Here is a 16,473-nt window from a genome sequence, read left to right as displayed (position 1 = left end):
TTTCTTTCAGTATTTTATTGTTCTCTTCCAGGACTTTTTTGATTTCTTCTAATTTGTTTGCCCTTTCTTCTAGTTGTTTACAGTGTTCTTCACTTTTTTTGTCTTTTCCTCTACACGAGCCTCTAGCTTCTTCATGATGACATTTATAAGGCTATTTTCTTCTGCTTCTTCCAATTTCTGATGTTCAGGTCTAGGTGTTGGAGGAGGGCTAGGGCCTGGTGATGGTGTATTGCTATTCATTTTGTTGTATGTGTTTCTGCCTTGGCGTCTGCCCATCTCCTTGTGGTTCATTCTTGGCCTTATCCGCACACTTGGTTCAGACAGAGCTGACAGATTCAAGAAGTCTCTCTCTCTTGTCCAGATGGGAGCTCTCTGTGCTATGCTGTGCTGTGCTTCAGAAGGGAAGTCCGGGGCAAGATGGGAGCTGGGGGCCAGCCTCTAAGTCTCAGGAAGAGGCTTGGGGCTCAGGCGGATGGGGATGGGGGCAGGGCGTGGAGACTGCCGTAACCAACCTTCTTATTAAATAAGAAACACAGAACCAATGCAAAGAAGAAAGCCAAGAGGTCAGAGCTAAGAGCTAAAACCTTACCCTTCCTCCTGCGGTGGTCCTACCACTCTGAACCAGAGCTACCTTCTGTGTTAAAGTCCTTATATAGAATTTCTGTTCTACCTTCTCATTGATTGTAAACCCAACCACATGACCACCTCATCACGGCCTGTCTGTATAGACCTCCAGGTTTTCTATGATTGGTATTGAGATTAAAGGCATGTGTATCCAATACTGCCTGTATCCCTGAACACACAGAGACTTACTTAGCTCCGCCTACCAAGTGCTGGGATTATAAGTGTATGCCACCACTGCCCTGCTTTCCTATGGCTTGCTAATAGCTCTGACCCCTGGGCAACTTTATTTATTAACATACAAATAACATTTTAATACGAATAAAATATCACCATAGTCCTTGCCAGCTTCTGCAATCCATGCATCACTTGAGATTTCTAGGCAGCATTCTGTGACCTGGCACTAGAAAAATATATACAATTTCCTCATCCAAATTCAAGAATGGAAAAATCATTTTTTCCTGTTATCTGGAGGAATCTATCCAGGAAAAATACCCTGACTAGAGACAGCCACTCCTGATCAATCCTGGTATTTGCTACACATCCAGTAGAAGAGATAAACACTGATGTTGATGTAGAGAGATTGAATTCAAATGTTATTGTGTAATGTACATACCTAGATCTCCTCAGTTTGAGTCTACTAGTAAGATCTCATTTCTTTTGCTATAATTATTAGCATTTAAAAGCTATTTGTTTTGTCTCCCCTTAATATGGTCAGCTATACTATATATTTTTGTTGATGCTGGTTATCTTCCTATTCCTAATAGTTGTATTCACACCTATATTTTAGTATTTACATGCTCTAATTAAACAACTTTTGCCCCCCACACACATATTCACATATTGTTTTTCCCTTCTGTAACTCTTAGTCCCCAAGCCTCATTCCCTTTCCAATTCTTGGGTCTGATTGAAAGAATAATGGTCTGGGACTAATCAACTAGCCTTATGATGGAGAGTTTATAATATCTGAGTGGGCCTTTACAGTGGTAAAGGTAAAAGAGGTGAGAGAGAGAGAGAAATGCTACATGAGACAGACTAAGCACACTCCTTTTTCATTTGACTGCAATAACAAAGTACCTTGTACTGGACACCTTCAACCACTGATACATTTCTCATGAGTCTAGAGGGTGTGAAGTGCAAGATAAAAATGCCCATAGTTCCAGTGTCCAGTGAGGGTACCTGTTTGGAAGATGGCTGTCTTCTCATTATTGACTTGTGTGGTTTCTTTTAATAAAGGGACTAACTCCATTCATGAGAACTCTACCCTCATAATTTAATTATGTTCCAAATACTTCACCACCAGATACCATTGCATGGGGGATTAGGGTTCTGTGTTTGGTTTCTGAGGATATACGAGCATTCAACCCACCATAGCTACCAATGCTGGTTTTAAAGATGAAAATGAATGCTCTTGTGATGCAAGGGATGTTTGAGAGTGAATTATTTAGAAGTTGAAAAGTGAAAGGAATAGATTGTTCCCTAGGACCTCTGGAAAGGAATATAATCCTATCAAAATGTTATTTTTGTCTCTGAGATGCATGTTGAAATTCTGACCTATAAAGCAATAGGCTAATAAGTGTATATTGTTTTAAAGCACAAATGTCCTGTGTGTATAAATTAATAGATATTTTACAAATTAATTAATAAATTTCATTACAGCATTTTTCTGCATATTTTCTGTGATCTTCCTTCCTTGATTCCTCTGAGCCTTCTGTTCCCTTTAGCCCCTAGTAGTTGACTATTCCTGTTTCATATCCTGTCTATCCTTCCTCAAAACCTGTTTACCTTTATGTTGACCCATTTAGTTTCATGTCCTATTTTTCATGTCCCATATTTCCACCACATGCACACATATTAAAAACTGGTATCTGCATATGAGAGAGAACATGCAGTATTTGTCTTTGTAAGTCTGAGTCACTTCATTTAGTAATTCCCAGATCGAATTATTTTCCTGTGAACCTTAAGCTTTATTTTCTTTATTGTTGAATAAAATGTTATTGTGTATATTAGCCTTATTTTCCTTATCCTTTCATATGTTGATGGGTATCTAAGCTAATTCCATGTTCTTGGTATTGTGACTAGAGCATTAATAAGCACAGATATGCAATGCAAATATCTTAGTGGTAAAAATCTTTCGGGTACATTCCCCACAATGGTATAGCTGAATCAGATGTAGTTCTACTTTTTATGTTTTAGAAGCCTCCACATGATTTCCATAGTGGCTGCATCAATTAAAGTCCAATCAATTCTTCTTTCCCCATATCCTTATCAGCATTTTTTTGGCTTTGTTTCCTTGATGATACCCATTCTGACTAGATGGAGATGAAATCTCAAAGTGGTTTAATCTTATGCTTCCCTGATAACTAAGGATGTTGAATACTTTTAAAAATATTTATTGGTCATTTATGTTTCTTATTAATTCTTGTCTGTTAAGTTCATTAGTCTATTCCTTAGGTGGAAGTTTTGTTCTCTGGTGTTTAATTTTTACAGTTCTTTATGTAGTTTACATAGTAATCCCTTTTCTGAAGAAGTATAGCTGGCAAAGATTTTCTCCTATTGTGTAAGTTAAGCCATTGTGTTTTCAGTGGTTTTTATCTCAGCAACAGAAAATCAATACATATCACAAGTTAGAAAATGTTTAACCTATGTATTATTGATGTTTTAGAATCAACAAAATCCACTGTATTTCTTTTGTATATAAAACTGAACTTCCAGGCCTGGAGAAATAGCTGCCAGTAAAATTCCTGTCATGAAAGCAACCTGACCTGAATTCATATCCCTAGCACCTAGAAAAAAAACTGGGCATGGCAGCAGATATCCTATAACTCCAGTGCTGGTGGATCCTTGAAGTTCAAATCAATTAACTTTAGGTTCAATGAGAGACCCTGTCTCAAAAACTGAAGGTGGAAGCAATCAGGAAAAATACTTGACATCAGCCTCTGGCTTCCCCATGCACATGCACACACCAATATGACAAGTACATAAACCACACACACCACACATACACACATAAATCAACTTCCCTTTGAAGAATACAAACAATGCCTTGGAGAGAGGAAGTGGGCAGCATTAGACAACAGTAAATACATGTTTTTCTATCACTGTGGCCAGGAAATGAGCAATCAAGACCAACTATGGCTGTTCTAGATGGTCTCAGTTTTCATTTAAAAAAGAAGAGGAGGCAGAAGAAGAAGAAACTTGAAGAGCTACTCATGATCATATGTTGATCCCCAGTAAGAATTAATACCTCTGAGTTTGCCAGTAATTCACATAAGGGCATTCCAGAATTTAAAATGCTTCAGAGCAACAAAGTCTATAATTCTATCAGCTTAGCCCAGTCTCTTGAGAGTGATGGGTGAATCACAGCAGATTTTCAAATGGCACGAAGGACCCTGGGGGCAATGTTTAAAGGACAAAAATAACAAGTACCAAGGGAAAAAGGATCACTCAAGGCAGGATACAAGTCTTAGCTCCCTGTTCATTTTCCAAAACCTCCTGTCTGCCCTGCCTGGAGCCATTCAGTACCCATGTTCAAAGCAAAATCACCTTCTGGACATTTCACAGGCCAGTTAAGAATGACTGGGTTAAATTCCATTTCAGTCAAAGAAAGGCATTGTTCTGACTCAGGCACTAGTCTTCAAATGTCGTGCTGGTGGAGGTTCTGTCTACAAACTTTTGACTACTGCTGCTAAAATATAAAGTTGAAAGATATGTGAAAAATTTTTGACAGAACATTTAGCATGCTGATTTTTCTTACTCTCTTCTGTGGTTTTTATCCAATATTTTTTACACCTATTGCCTTTCCAATTCTATTTCTTCCAGGGACAGCTTCTTATCCTAAAGAAACAGCATTTTCAACACAGAAGTTACTGGAAAATCTTACCATAGAGTGGTGTAGCCTGTATATCTTACTTATTTTTAGTTTCCCAATAAATAGTTGCAAAGGGGCAGTAGAAGTGTAGAGACCAAAAAAAAACAATAATGAGGCAACTCAATGTTTTTTTGTTTTAAATGTAATAATAATAATAATTTAATAATAACAATAAAAATATTGTTTTAAATAATAATAATAGTAATAATAATAAATCAGCCCCTTGGAGTCTTCATAACCTTTGTCTCTAAACACCTATGAGATGAGATTGAAGAATCCCATGGAACTGAAGACAAGAAAATTACAGGGAACAGTTAACTCAAGGTTTTGGTATCCAAAACCCATGGTGTTGTTCTACCCTTTTCCAGTGAAAAATCAAGATCTAGACTGGATTATATCTGTCCTGAATGACATAACTAGCTCTCTCTATAGGAACATTGACAGCTGCTGTACAGATTATGCAGTTCTTAAACTGTGTAAAGACCAGCACTTGAGAGAGAAGGGTATACATATATCTTGGTGTGGGGGAGGCTGGGTTGATGTGGGAGGGTAAGGATCTGTGAATGAGTATGGGGGTAGTTGTGAGGGTATGGATTGGGGAGGGGATGTGAGTGGGGATTGGGTGGGTGGGTGTGCATGGGAAGAGAAAGATTGAACTGTGTGAAGAAGCATCACATAGGTATCTGTTGAAGGAGATGACACACACACACACACACACACACACACACACACACACACACACCCTGCACAACAGGGACTTCCTCCTGGACTTCAGATTAGGCACCCCTAATCTGGTGGGGTGAAAACCCCAGCCAAACACCCATTTTCACAGAGAGCTCCTTTATTAAGTGGGGAGGAAATGTTAAAGTGGCTGCTTCCTGACTCAGGCAGAAAAACAGCAGCCAATGACCTCACAGGTGTCATTCTTAAGAAGAGAAAAGGAGGAGGTCTGTGTTAGAATGGTCATTTTGATTGGGCACGTTAATTAGGTGAGCCAAAGGGATTGATTGCTGGATTTTTAACACTTTGATAGCTGGATAGTTAACACTTTAACACTTTGGCAGTCAGCCTCAGGAGGAGGAAGTGGCCAACTAAGGGAATAGACCTTGGGCCTAGCTTCAGATATATAATCTGATGGTTTTTAGCAAGGCAGAGGGAATGGGAGAGAAGGGCAAGGCCTGCCAGAGCCACGCTCCCCACCCTCGAAAAGGCCAGAGTCCCTTCACCTGTTACAGTGTGTGCATGTATTAATATGGTGTCCCACTAAGTAAGGTCCTTTCTGATGAAGGGTGGCGAGAGAATGTCTTCTTTTGAGATTAGTTACATTTCCAGTAGTTTTAGTACACAATATTTATGTTTTCATGCATATTATTTAAACAATTTTTGGTCTTTCCAGTTTTGAAAACATTAAAATGTTACTTTTAAGTAGATATTGACTTGAAATAGTAAGAGTAAGCATTCATGTCTTGTGATCTTGGAAGCTTTCAGGTTTTTACCATTGAGTATAATGTGGACTGTAAGTTCTTGCAGATGACTTTTATTATGTTTGTGTCATATTATGTTTATTCCTAATTTATTGCGAATTTTTGTCATGAAAAGTTGTTGGTTAGGACAAGTGTTGGAGACTTGGTGCCATTAAGAAAGGTGGTCACCAACTGCAGCACACAGAAGAGCTAGCCCTGCACTTCACCCAGGCAGCACTATAGATCTGAACCTTTGCCCTGCACCTCACCTGAGCTGGCCTGAAGGTGTGAAAGTGGGAGAGCTGGCCCTGCACCTCACTGGATGCAGAGCTCAGGAGAGTGGGCCCTGCACCTCACCTGAGCAAAACAATAGAGCTGACCCTGGAGGTGTGGGTGCGGAGCAGGCAAGCCACCTGAAGGCATGAGAGCGGGAGAACTAGACTGGCTGGCTCCTGCTGCCTGCTGCAGTGGGTGAACTAGCTGGGGCAGTGCTGGAGAGCTTGCCCTGGTGACCATGAGGAAAAGCTGGCAGGCTGACTAACTCAACTGCAACCGGGGCCCAGAACCAAGGCTATGAGTTGGCCCACCCCAACATCCACTTCATCTATGAATTGTTGGAGCATGTGATGGGGCAGTACCTTCAGATTCAAAGCTACAGGATCTCCATAACACAAGGCAACAACAGTAAATCCAAGAGGAGTCCCAGTGAGGGCCTAAAATTGGCAGTGTAGCAGAAGCCAGAGGCCTCAAACCAGACCAATGACTCATTGAAGTGAACACCTTTCTTCTTCACAAGTAGGCTGCCTTGGGCATTTCATTAGAGTAGTGCAAAACTGGTTGATATAGGCAGAACTCAAAAACTCATGAGGTAAGTCAGGAAGGGGTTGGGGCAGATAAGCCCAGTTCTCTCCTTCATATATTACCTCTGTGGAAGATGAGGAATGGGGCTAAGGAATTGAGAATGTTTACAGGAAAATGCCTCTCTGTGGAAGCAGACTGAGTTGGGAAGAAGTATTCTCTTGTTTCTCTGATCTTTATTTAAGGATTAAATGAGGAAATTATATAAAGTGTACTCATATTTAAGAGGCATTCAATAAACAGTAGCTATTCTTACACTGTATTTTCTACTAATGATACCACATTCTGTTGTGGAATATTATTTTTGTGTTGCATTTCTTCCTACTGCTTTTGTTAACAATGCAAAGATGTGTTACATTTACTTGATTAAATAAAATTAACCTTCAAGTAGGAGGCTGAGTCAGCAAGTAGCTGACAGGAAGTGGTAAGGAGGAACCACCTGTAGCTAGGGTTCTCAAGTGGGGGCTGAGCAGAAGGATGCCCAGTTTTTTAGAAGACACAGGCAAAGAGAGAAGGCTAGCTACTTGCTATTCAGGCTCTTTGAGTGAGCAGAATTCTACCTCAGTCTTTGAATAGTGAGTTTTTTAGAGGGATAGAGATCTAGTTAAAGTTTCCCTTACTAGCTTTGAAAGAGTGGGTGCCTGAGGGAACAGAACCCTTGCCACTGAACCATTGCTGGTAACAGTGGAGGTGCAATCTCTGATCAGGACAGCAGTTGCTTAAGGGACAGTCACTGTAAATAATGAAAACAGTCAACAACAACATTCAGGATTTCACAGAATTTGGACCTGTGATACAATATAAATCAACTCATCTAGCAGTGTTGTGCTGATTAGAATGGCCTTTTAAATGTTTTTACATTCTAGATTCTAATTTTTATTATATGTGACTTTTTTCCAGGCTGGGTTGAGCCATGTACTTTGCTGGTGTTAGACAAGTGTTGTCTGACTCAGCCATACCCCTATCCCTATATGTAGCTAACCCTCAAGACCTAGATGGATTTAAACTGATATCAAACAATCAAGCACTTTTCCTTTTACTTGGCATCCTATTCTGTAAAAACTTTTTCTCCACTAACTGTAGAGCTTGTCTCTGCAGGTGTGGGTGGATGCCTGATTGTCTATATACAGGCAAGATTCTCACAGCACCATTAGTATTATATTATGGGACCCTTTATTCAAGAAAGTTGGGGCTAAGTGGCTGGCAGGGTATAGCAGCTTTTCTTATCACTAGATGCCACTTTCTAACTCTCGTCTTTAGACAACCTAGGATCTGTTTATATTTTCTCTTAACCAAAACCATTCTCAAAGTTATTATGTCTTTCATGTTATGACCCCGAGTTAAATTACCATAAAAATATGTTGTATAAAACCATAATCTTCCAGGATACAACTTGTTTCCTCAGGCACACTCAAAACCACAGTAGTTCATGTCCTGGGTCATCAAGTAACTCCAGAAGTAAACTGAGCTGTAAATATTAAACCTTTCTCCAGAGGTATAAATAGCCTAGCTCAAGATGGCTGGCCATGAGCTGATGGAGAAGTGGTGGGAGGGAGGCATCTATCTCTTTTTACCAGGTGTTCAGTGACAATCCCCGTGTGAACGTTTGCCCTCCATGGCCCAGAAGCCTCTGCCAGCATCTATTTTTCCAGCTACTGTATGCCCAAATAACTGATAGAGTTAAATGAATGCTGGTCCCTCTTTTTATCTTGTTCCCCTCAAGTGCCTCAGCAACATGAGGCAATTTATCTTGCTTGTGAGCAGTGCATGGATTTCTTTAAAGGAAGAATTTAGGTTTCTCTTTCTGTTCAGAAATGGGTAGTTCTTAGTTTACAGCCTTCAAAGCCCTGGAGGGACAGTGAGACCTGGAAAGAAGCAGGCCCAAGAAACTCCCCTTTCACTGCTTTTCCCATCTTCCTCCATCTCCCTTTGGAGACAGAGCCTACTGCAAAGGCTTGTGGGTTTTTCTAAGGATGTTTCCTCCACAGAGATCACATTCAGCTCTTTAACAAGGAAAGTGCCACTGTAATTAGTGGCTCTTGGGAACCATTTCTGAACTATTTCAGAAGAACTCATTGTGGGATCAGCAGCCTTGATCAGCGTGCCCTTGTAGAATGTGGACACTTTTAAATCACCTGGAACACACTGAAACCCTCAAAAGGACACCTTATGTCTTCTAGATCAGGAGGACCCATGGCACCATATAACAGATCTGTGGTTTCTTTCCACCTTTGCATGCTTACCTCCATTGTGTGAGCTTCCATTTCTCCTGGACATTCAAGAATGTTCTCTGCTATACACCCAGTAAAGCTGTTGCAAAAATGAAGGATTACCTAGTTGCAAGGAAGTTAGGCATTCTAATAAGAAAGTCTCTTTTTAATAATTTCCCAATTGGAAAATTTATTCTCTGCTATCCCTGGTGGTCAGGATACAATGTGTGAATTAGTCAGATGTTCTGGACCCTTGTTTACTTTAGAGATGGTACATTATCTTAGGGTTGACTGACTTACAAATAGTTAATATAAAGCCAAGAAGAGCACTGTTTTTTCTATTACCAACTAAGGCAGCTAGGGGCCTTGCAGGTACTTCCTACTCAGGACTGAGAACAGCTGTTAGGGTCTATTGACTATACACATCATGCAGACTAGGAAAGTATGGCTAATTAATGCAAGAAAACAGGATTTATCACAGCACCCAAGTATTGATCCAAAGAAGCCAACAGAGCCTCATCTGTTTTCATAACTTAAGTTAAATACACTAAAATTGGAGGGCCTTCCCTTTCACAACTAAAACAGCTATGGAGAAGGAGGAAGGTAAAAGAAACATGTTTTGATAATATATTTTTGGGGGAGCTTTTGTTATATGAGAGCTATCTTCAATTTTAAAGCAATTAAATGCATTTGTGGTATTTTTAATCCTAATTTACAACAATTTACATTTCAAAACAGATCAACTAGAAAATATCAAAAAGCTCATGTTAAGGAAAGGTTGACAAAAAACAAATGGAAAACCTGGGTACATATCAGGGTGCTACAGCTTGTATGAGACCAGGGTGTCCTAGCCAGGTAAACCTCAACAGTTTTCTAGAGAAGCTCAAACCCTAACCTTCCTGCTCAGCTTTTTATAATTTTTCTAAACCCCTCAACTCCTTTAGATTATTGAAAATAAAAATCTGCTGTGGATATCGCTCTGTACAAATAAAATGCTGATTGGCCAGTAGCCAGGCAGGAAGTATAGGCGAGACAAGCAGAGAAGAGAATTCTGGGAACAGGAAGGCTGAGTCAGAGAGACGCCAGCCGCCAGCCGCCGTGATGAGAAGCAACATGTTAAGATACCGGTAAGCGGCTGGGCGGTGGTGGTGCACGCCTTAATCCCAGCACTCAGGAGGAAGAGGCAGGCAGATCTTTGTGAGTTTGAGGCCAGCCTGGTCTACAGAGCGAGATCCAGGAAAGGCACAAAGCCACACAGAGAAACCCTGTCTCAAACCCCCCCACCAAAAAAAAGATACCAGTAAGCCACGAGCTACTTTGCAACTTATAGATTAATAGAAATGGATTAATTTAAGATATAAGAACAGTTAGCAAGAAGCCTGCCAACAGTCATACAGTTTGTAAGCAATATAAGTCTCTGTGTGTTTACTCGGTTGGGTCTGAGCGGCTGTGGGATTGGCAGGTGAAAGAAATTTGTCCTGACCGTGGGCCAGGCAGGAAAACTCTAGCTACAAAAATCATCTCAGAACTTTGCAACCACAGCTTTTCGGGAAAGTGTCCACTGCACAAAGAACAGTTACACACTGTTCTGTCCATCTGTTTGCATGTTCTTCACTGAGAACTTAACGTGGGGAGTGATGCACTTGGAAAAGAGAGGACCGGATTTCTATTCCAGTTCTCTGGTGGTTTGGGGATATTCTACCTCTACTTTTTTGTCAATTGCAAGTTGTAACTCAGAATTTGCAGAAATACAAATTTAAAAGATAGTTGAGTCTACCCTTGAGGCAGGAAGAGCTTTAAAAAAAAAGTCTTTTTGATGACACCATCCCCCAAACCTGCAGTCTAGCTGGCTGTCCATTTGTAGCTGTGGACTTCTCTGACACTTATCCTTTCCATTATGACCATTTGTGTTAACTCAATTCTGTAAAGACTACCTAATTTTGAAATTGTTGAAATGCACCTCAATATCCCCCAGTATGTATCCTTACTAGCACCATATTCTACTTGTCCTAAAGTGTCCGGGTGTCCAGCTGCAGCTCATCATGTTCAGGTGTTAGGAAACCTACTGGGGCTTGTGTATTCAAAAGAAAAAGGTGTTTCTGCATGGTCAGTTTTCTTTTTATTTTCATATATGAGTACTTTATTTACATCATTTCTACCCCTCTCTCTCCTCCAACTCCTCCATGCCCCAGTCACTCTTAAATTCAAGAACTTTTCTTATGTATTTACATTTACATACACACACACACACACACACACACACACATATATGTAAAATACGTCCCAAATTCATGTGGTGTTGCTTCTATGTATTTATGTATGTATGTATCTTAGGGTTTCTACTGCTGTTGGAGAGGAAAGGATTTATTTAACCTTACAATTCTCAGGTCACACTTCATCACTGAGGGAAGTCAGAGCAAGATTTCAAGACAGGAATCTAGAGGCAGGAACTGACTCAGAGGCCACACTCTTGTGTGGCTTTCTGGCTTCCTCCTCAGAGCTTGATCTACTTGCCTTCTATACTGGCTGGTTTGTCTGTCAACTTGACACAAGCTAGAGTCATCAGAGAGGAAGGAGCCTCAGTTGAGAAAATGTCTCCATGAGATCCAGCTGTAAGTCATTTTTTCAATTAGTGACCAATGGGGGAGGTCCCAGCCCACGGTGGGTGGTGCCATCCCTGGGCTGGTGGTCCTGGGTTCTACAAGAAGGTAGGCTGAGCAAGCCAGGGGAAGCAAGCCAATAAGCAGCATCCTTCCATGGCCTTTGCATCAGCTCCTGCCTCCAGGATCCTGCCCTGTGTGAGTTCCTGTCCTGGACTTCCTTCAGTAATAAACAGCAATGCTAAAGTATAAGCCAAATACACCCTTTCCTTCCCAACTTGATTTTCAGTCATGGTGTTTTGTTGCAGCAATAGAAACCATAACTGAGATTCTCTCTTCCCAAATGACTCTTTCTTGTGTCTGTTGACATAAAACTAGCCAGCGCAACTGGTATTGTCATTGTGCACATCTTGTTTAGGCAAGTTTATTGTTGAGATTTCATGGGTGCAACTTCCTTGTCATGTCTAAAAAACAGTGTCTCACAGAAATCCTGGTCTTCTGGCTCCTATAATCTTTCTTCCCCCTCTTCCATGATGCTCCCTAAGCCTTAAGTGTAGGGTTGTGTTTTAGATGTACTAACTGGGGCTAGGCATTCCACAATAACTTATTCCCTCCATTTTGGATTTCCTTCCAGTTGCGGATCTCTGTAGTAGTCTCTATCTGCTACACAAAGAAGATTCTTTGGTGAAGAGTAGGAACTACACTTATCTATGGGTATAAGTAAACATTGAAAATATAGTCAGAAATTATATTGGTTTTAGAAAATAGCAGTAATTGGGTGTCCTCTCAGGTATATGATGTGTCCAGCACCGGAAGGTTTACAGTACCAGGCACAAATCCACTCCCTTGATCTGGACTTCAGTCCAATTAGAGAGCTTTGGTTGCCCCCAAGATAAAAGTACCAGTATTGCCCCATTAGGGATATTCTATTTCATCAGGTCAGTTGTAGTGGTTCACAGACTTCACAGCTAGGGAGTACCATTGATGGTTTTCCTCCCTTGACAACTTGCATAGCACCTTCTGATTCTATGAGAATTCAATTATTCCAAATCCTGTATTCTAGGTGTGTAGTGTCTTCAGCAGTAGGATCTTATCTTCAAGTTCTGGGAGACAATTGAGGCAATGACAATAGCCTATATTTTGCAAGGAGTCCCTTGGATCCCTGTGACCAACAATGCAAAGAGAACTTTCCCATGCTGGGCACTAGGATTTTTGTTAAATAATTTGTGGCTGTTGCAGAGGGAATGTTATCATTCTGTGTGGTATAATTCCATTTAAACTCTCTCTCTCTCTCTCTCTCTCTCTCTCTCTCTCTCTCTCTCTCTCTCTCTCTTTGTGTGTGTGTGTGTGTGTGTGTGTGTGTGTGTGTGTTTATGTATACATATACTATATATGTATTTTAAGTGAGCTTATAAAAGAATGTTTCCCTATGGCTTTGTCAAGCATCCTTGTTTTTATTTATCTCTGCTTCTCTTCCATGCCTCTGTCAGTTTCCCTGCTCTGTTTTCCCCCTTCACAGTACCTGTATCCTACTATCCCCTACTCTAGTTTGTGCACACACACACACATGCACACACACACACACACACACACACATACGCACAAACACACACACACCAGTTCCTTTCTATGCTCCTTGTTTCTTCAGTTACTACAAGTAACTACAAGTTATATAATCAAATCTAAAGATTTGATTGGGAACTAGGATCCAGAAAAAAGAGAGACCATGAGGCATTTGTCTTTCTTGGTCTGGGTTACTTTACTCATTATAATATTTTCCGTTTCTATCCATTTACCTGAATTCATTTTTTTACAGCTGAATAGATTCCATTGTGTATATGTATCACATTTTCATCAGTTATACTATTTCTTGGCATGTACAGCGCCCCCTACTCAGCCATGTTCAGTGCTGGTCTAATGACAGTAGATGGGAAATGGGAAAAACTTAGATGTCCTTCAACTGATTAATATATATATAGAGAGAGAGAAAATATTTTTGAAATATTCAAAGTAATTTAGAAACTTTTCAAATATAATTTAGACACAAAGATCTTCTACACTGTCCAAAATAAAATTAATTCTGTTCATGGAAACCATGGTTTTTTTAGATTGTGGATAATCTGTACTAGATAATGCTGTAAAGAGCATGCTATGTACTAAGTGCTAAGAGAAAGCCAAGATGTGAAAATATTTTCAATTCACCAGCTCACTGTATTTAAATCCACCCCAAGTACTTGTAATTTATTGTACAGTCATAACAAAATTGGCTCTGAATGCCACCAAATTTGAATCTTTCTTTAACTAGATTTGTGCCATTGACTAATGGTAGTGGTATTGACTGCTACTAACTACATTTTAGAGTATAGGGCCCAGATACTATAATCCATTTATCATCCATTTTCCCCATTCACATATATTTTAGTGACTGTTTTGTTCAAGACATTGTTTTACATTCTATAAATATGACAAATGACCAAAGTTTCTTTTCTCGGGAAGTTAAGTCTTTTATTTGAGACAGCAGTTGTAAATAAATAAACTTAGCAACACACAAGAGGAACAAAGGTTCTAAGCTAAGTATAAACAACAGCTGTGAGGGCTCCTAGAAGGACAATGTTCTAAATGAAAAAGAATTTGGAACTAGGTATGACAGCATGTGCCTGTAATCACAGAACTTCATGGGCTGGGGTGGGAGGATCATGAGTCAAAGCCAGCCTGGACTACATAGCCAGATTGTCTCAAAAGAAAAGAAAAAAGGAATGGGGATATATGGTTCAGTCAGAAAAGTCCTTGATACACAAGCAATAAAGATCTGAGACTGATAAGTGGGGATGTAATGTATGAGAGAAGAATAAATTTAAAATATAAAAAAAGAATAAAGGTAGACAGCAACTGAGTAAAGACATGACATTGACCTCCAGCCTACACATGTAACCACGAGTGCACGAATGCACACACACACACACACACACACACACACACACACACACACACACACACGGGGAGGTATCCATATGCAGTGATATTTGAAATGTAGATAACAATTCTCTTCCTAGCTCTGTTAATTTCCATTAAAAGTCTGCATTGTCACACTGTGCTCCTGTGGTTTGCAGCCTTTTTTTTTTTTTTTTTTTTTTTTAGCAGAGCCACCTAAACAAGGATAACACCATTAGACATGCTAACATGGATAATGACAGCTCAGGAAACCTCAGCCCTACACAGAGAACTACAGGCATCTAAGGAATGCTGAGAATAAGAGAAAGGAAGAGCATAGCAATACCAATACCAATGGTCAGCCCTGAAATCATATATATGTGTGTAGCTTTATGCATACTAAGGAGGTTGTATTTATGTATTTAGGAATGTATAATGGAAATCTATATATATATCTATATATATAGATATATATAGAGAAAGAGAGCTATAGATAGAACACAGAGACAGAGAGAGAGAGAGAGAGAGAGAGAGAGAGAGAGAGAGAGAGAGAGAGAGAAACCAAGAATTTGAGTGAGAGCAAGAGTTCTTGGTAGAGTTTGGAGTCATGAAAGAAAAGAATATATGATGTAATTATAATTGAAAATATATATATGTTTCAAAAATGAAACAGAATAGAGACTAGAATAGAAAGTATCAATGGGTGCTACATATGATAAGAATTTCAAGAAACGTCTGGACACTGGAGATGGGGATCACAATGTTATTCTTCCCGGAGAGTCAAAGTCAATCAACACTCTGATATTCTCCATGTTATCCTAATCCCTTATCTGGCTGCTGTCACTGTTCTTCAAAGTCAGCATTGAATTGTTATCCTGCAGTGTGACGATTCCTTCTGAGCTGTTTGCAATGGAAGGCTTCCTGCAAACATGCACAAAAATTCAATTTCTTAGAATTTTTCTCATAGCTAAATCTACGTTAACTTATCTCAGAGTGCATGGGCTCATATAGTCCAGGCCCTGAATTTTTCTGCTGCAGAGTTCAGGGCCTGCTTTTCTGTTAAGAAGGAGGAAGTGGGCAGGAAATGGTACTGAGACTTGCTACTCTCAAAATCAAACATTTGAAATGTTTGACAAACAATAGAAATTTTTTTTAAACAAAATGCTTAATTCTTTCTCCTTTTGTCCTCCTCTCTCTAAGCTGCCTGTCTTGTGCTTGGCTGTATGATTTTCCCTGATGGCTGGGATTCAGATGAAGTAAAACGGATGTGTGGAGAAAAGACAGACAAGTACACTCTTGGGGCCTGCTCTGTCCGCTGGGCGTACATCCTGGCTATCATTGGAATATTGGATGCCCTGATCCTCTCATTTCTCGCATTCGTGCTTGGGAACCGACAAGACAGCTTGATGGCGGAGGAACTGAAGGCAGAAAACAAAGGTAAGATTACTTAAGGGACTCTTAGTGGATGCCTCAAGCACAAAACAGCAGCCCTTACTCTTGCCCACCAGGTTCTCTTTCCCTAAAGCTCTCATTTGCTTCATGTTAATGCCCTGGAGTCTAAGACTTCTCCATAGACTCAAGGTATTTGCAAGACTGAAGTACAGCATTGCATTTTCTCATCCTTCTGAGGCACTCTCTAAGTCCATTAAGTATTTTTCCAGTTTCCTCTTCCTTCTCTCTCTAATGCCTTAGGTATCAGGAGTTAATGACTAGGAGGCAACACTTGGGGAAGGGTGTCTGTTTGAATGTCTGGAATGTGCTTCCTCTCTGTGGATACAGCTATTTTTCCATAGTGAAATAAATATCTGAGAAATCTCTCACAACCATCACAACCACTGGATTTAAATTCAAACTCATTCTATCAGAGAGAGAGAGAGATTCCCACCCCCAAGTAGTTACAGAGATTACAGTAGTACCCC

General features: G+C 40.1%; 1 protein-coding gene across 1 annotated transcript in view; it reads left to right on the top strand.

Annotated features, from left to right (window-relative positions):
• Lhfpl3 (LHFPL tetraspan subfamily member 3) overlaps positions 1-16,005 on the top strand; it is a 372,261-nt gene extending 356,256 nt beyond the window's left edge. Inside the window, exon 2 of the mRNA XM_059256444.1 lies at positions 15,755-16,005. Within this exon, the coding sequence (XP_059112427.1) occupies positions 15,755-16,005 (251 nt within the window). The remainder of the gene's footprint in view (positions 1-15,754) is intronic.
• The last annotated feature ends 468 nt before the right edge of the window (positions 16,006-16,473 follow it).

This window comes from Peromyscus eremicus, chromosome 3 (genome assembly GCF_949786415.1).
Source record: "Peromyscus eremicus chromosome 3, PerEre_H2_v1, whole genome shotgun sequence".
In the NCBI taxonomy this organism is placed as follows: Eukaryota; Metazoa; Chordata; class Mammalia; order Rodentia; family Cricetidae; genus Peromyscus; species Peromyscus eremicus.
The sequence above is the reverse complement of the archived record's forward strand: the minus strand, read 5'-3'. Positions and strand labels throughout refer to the sequence as shown.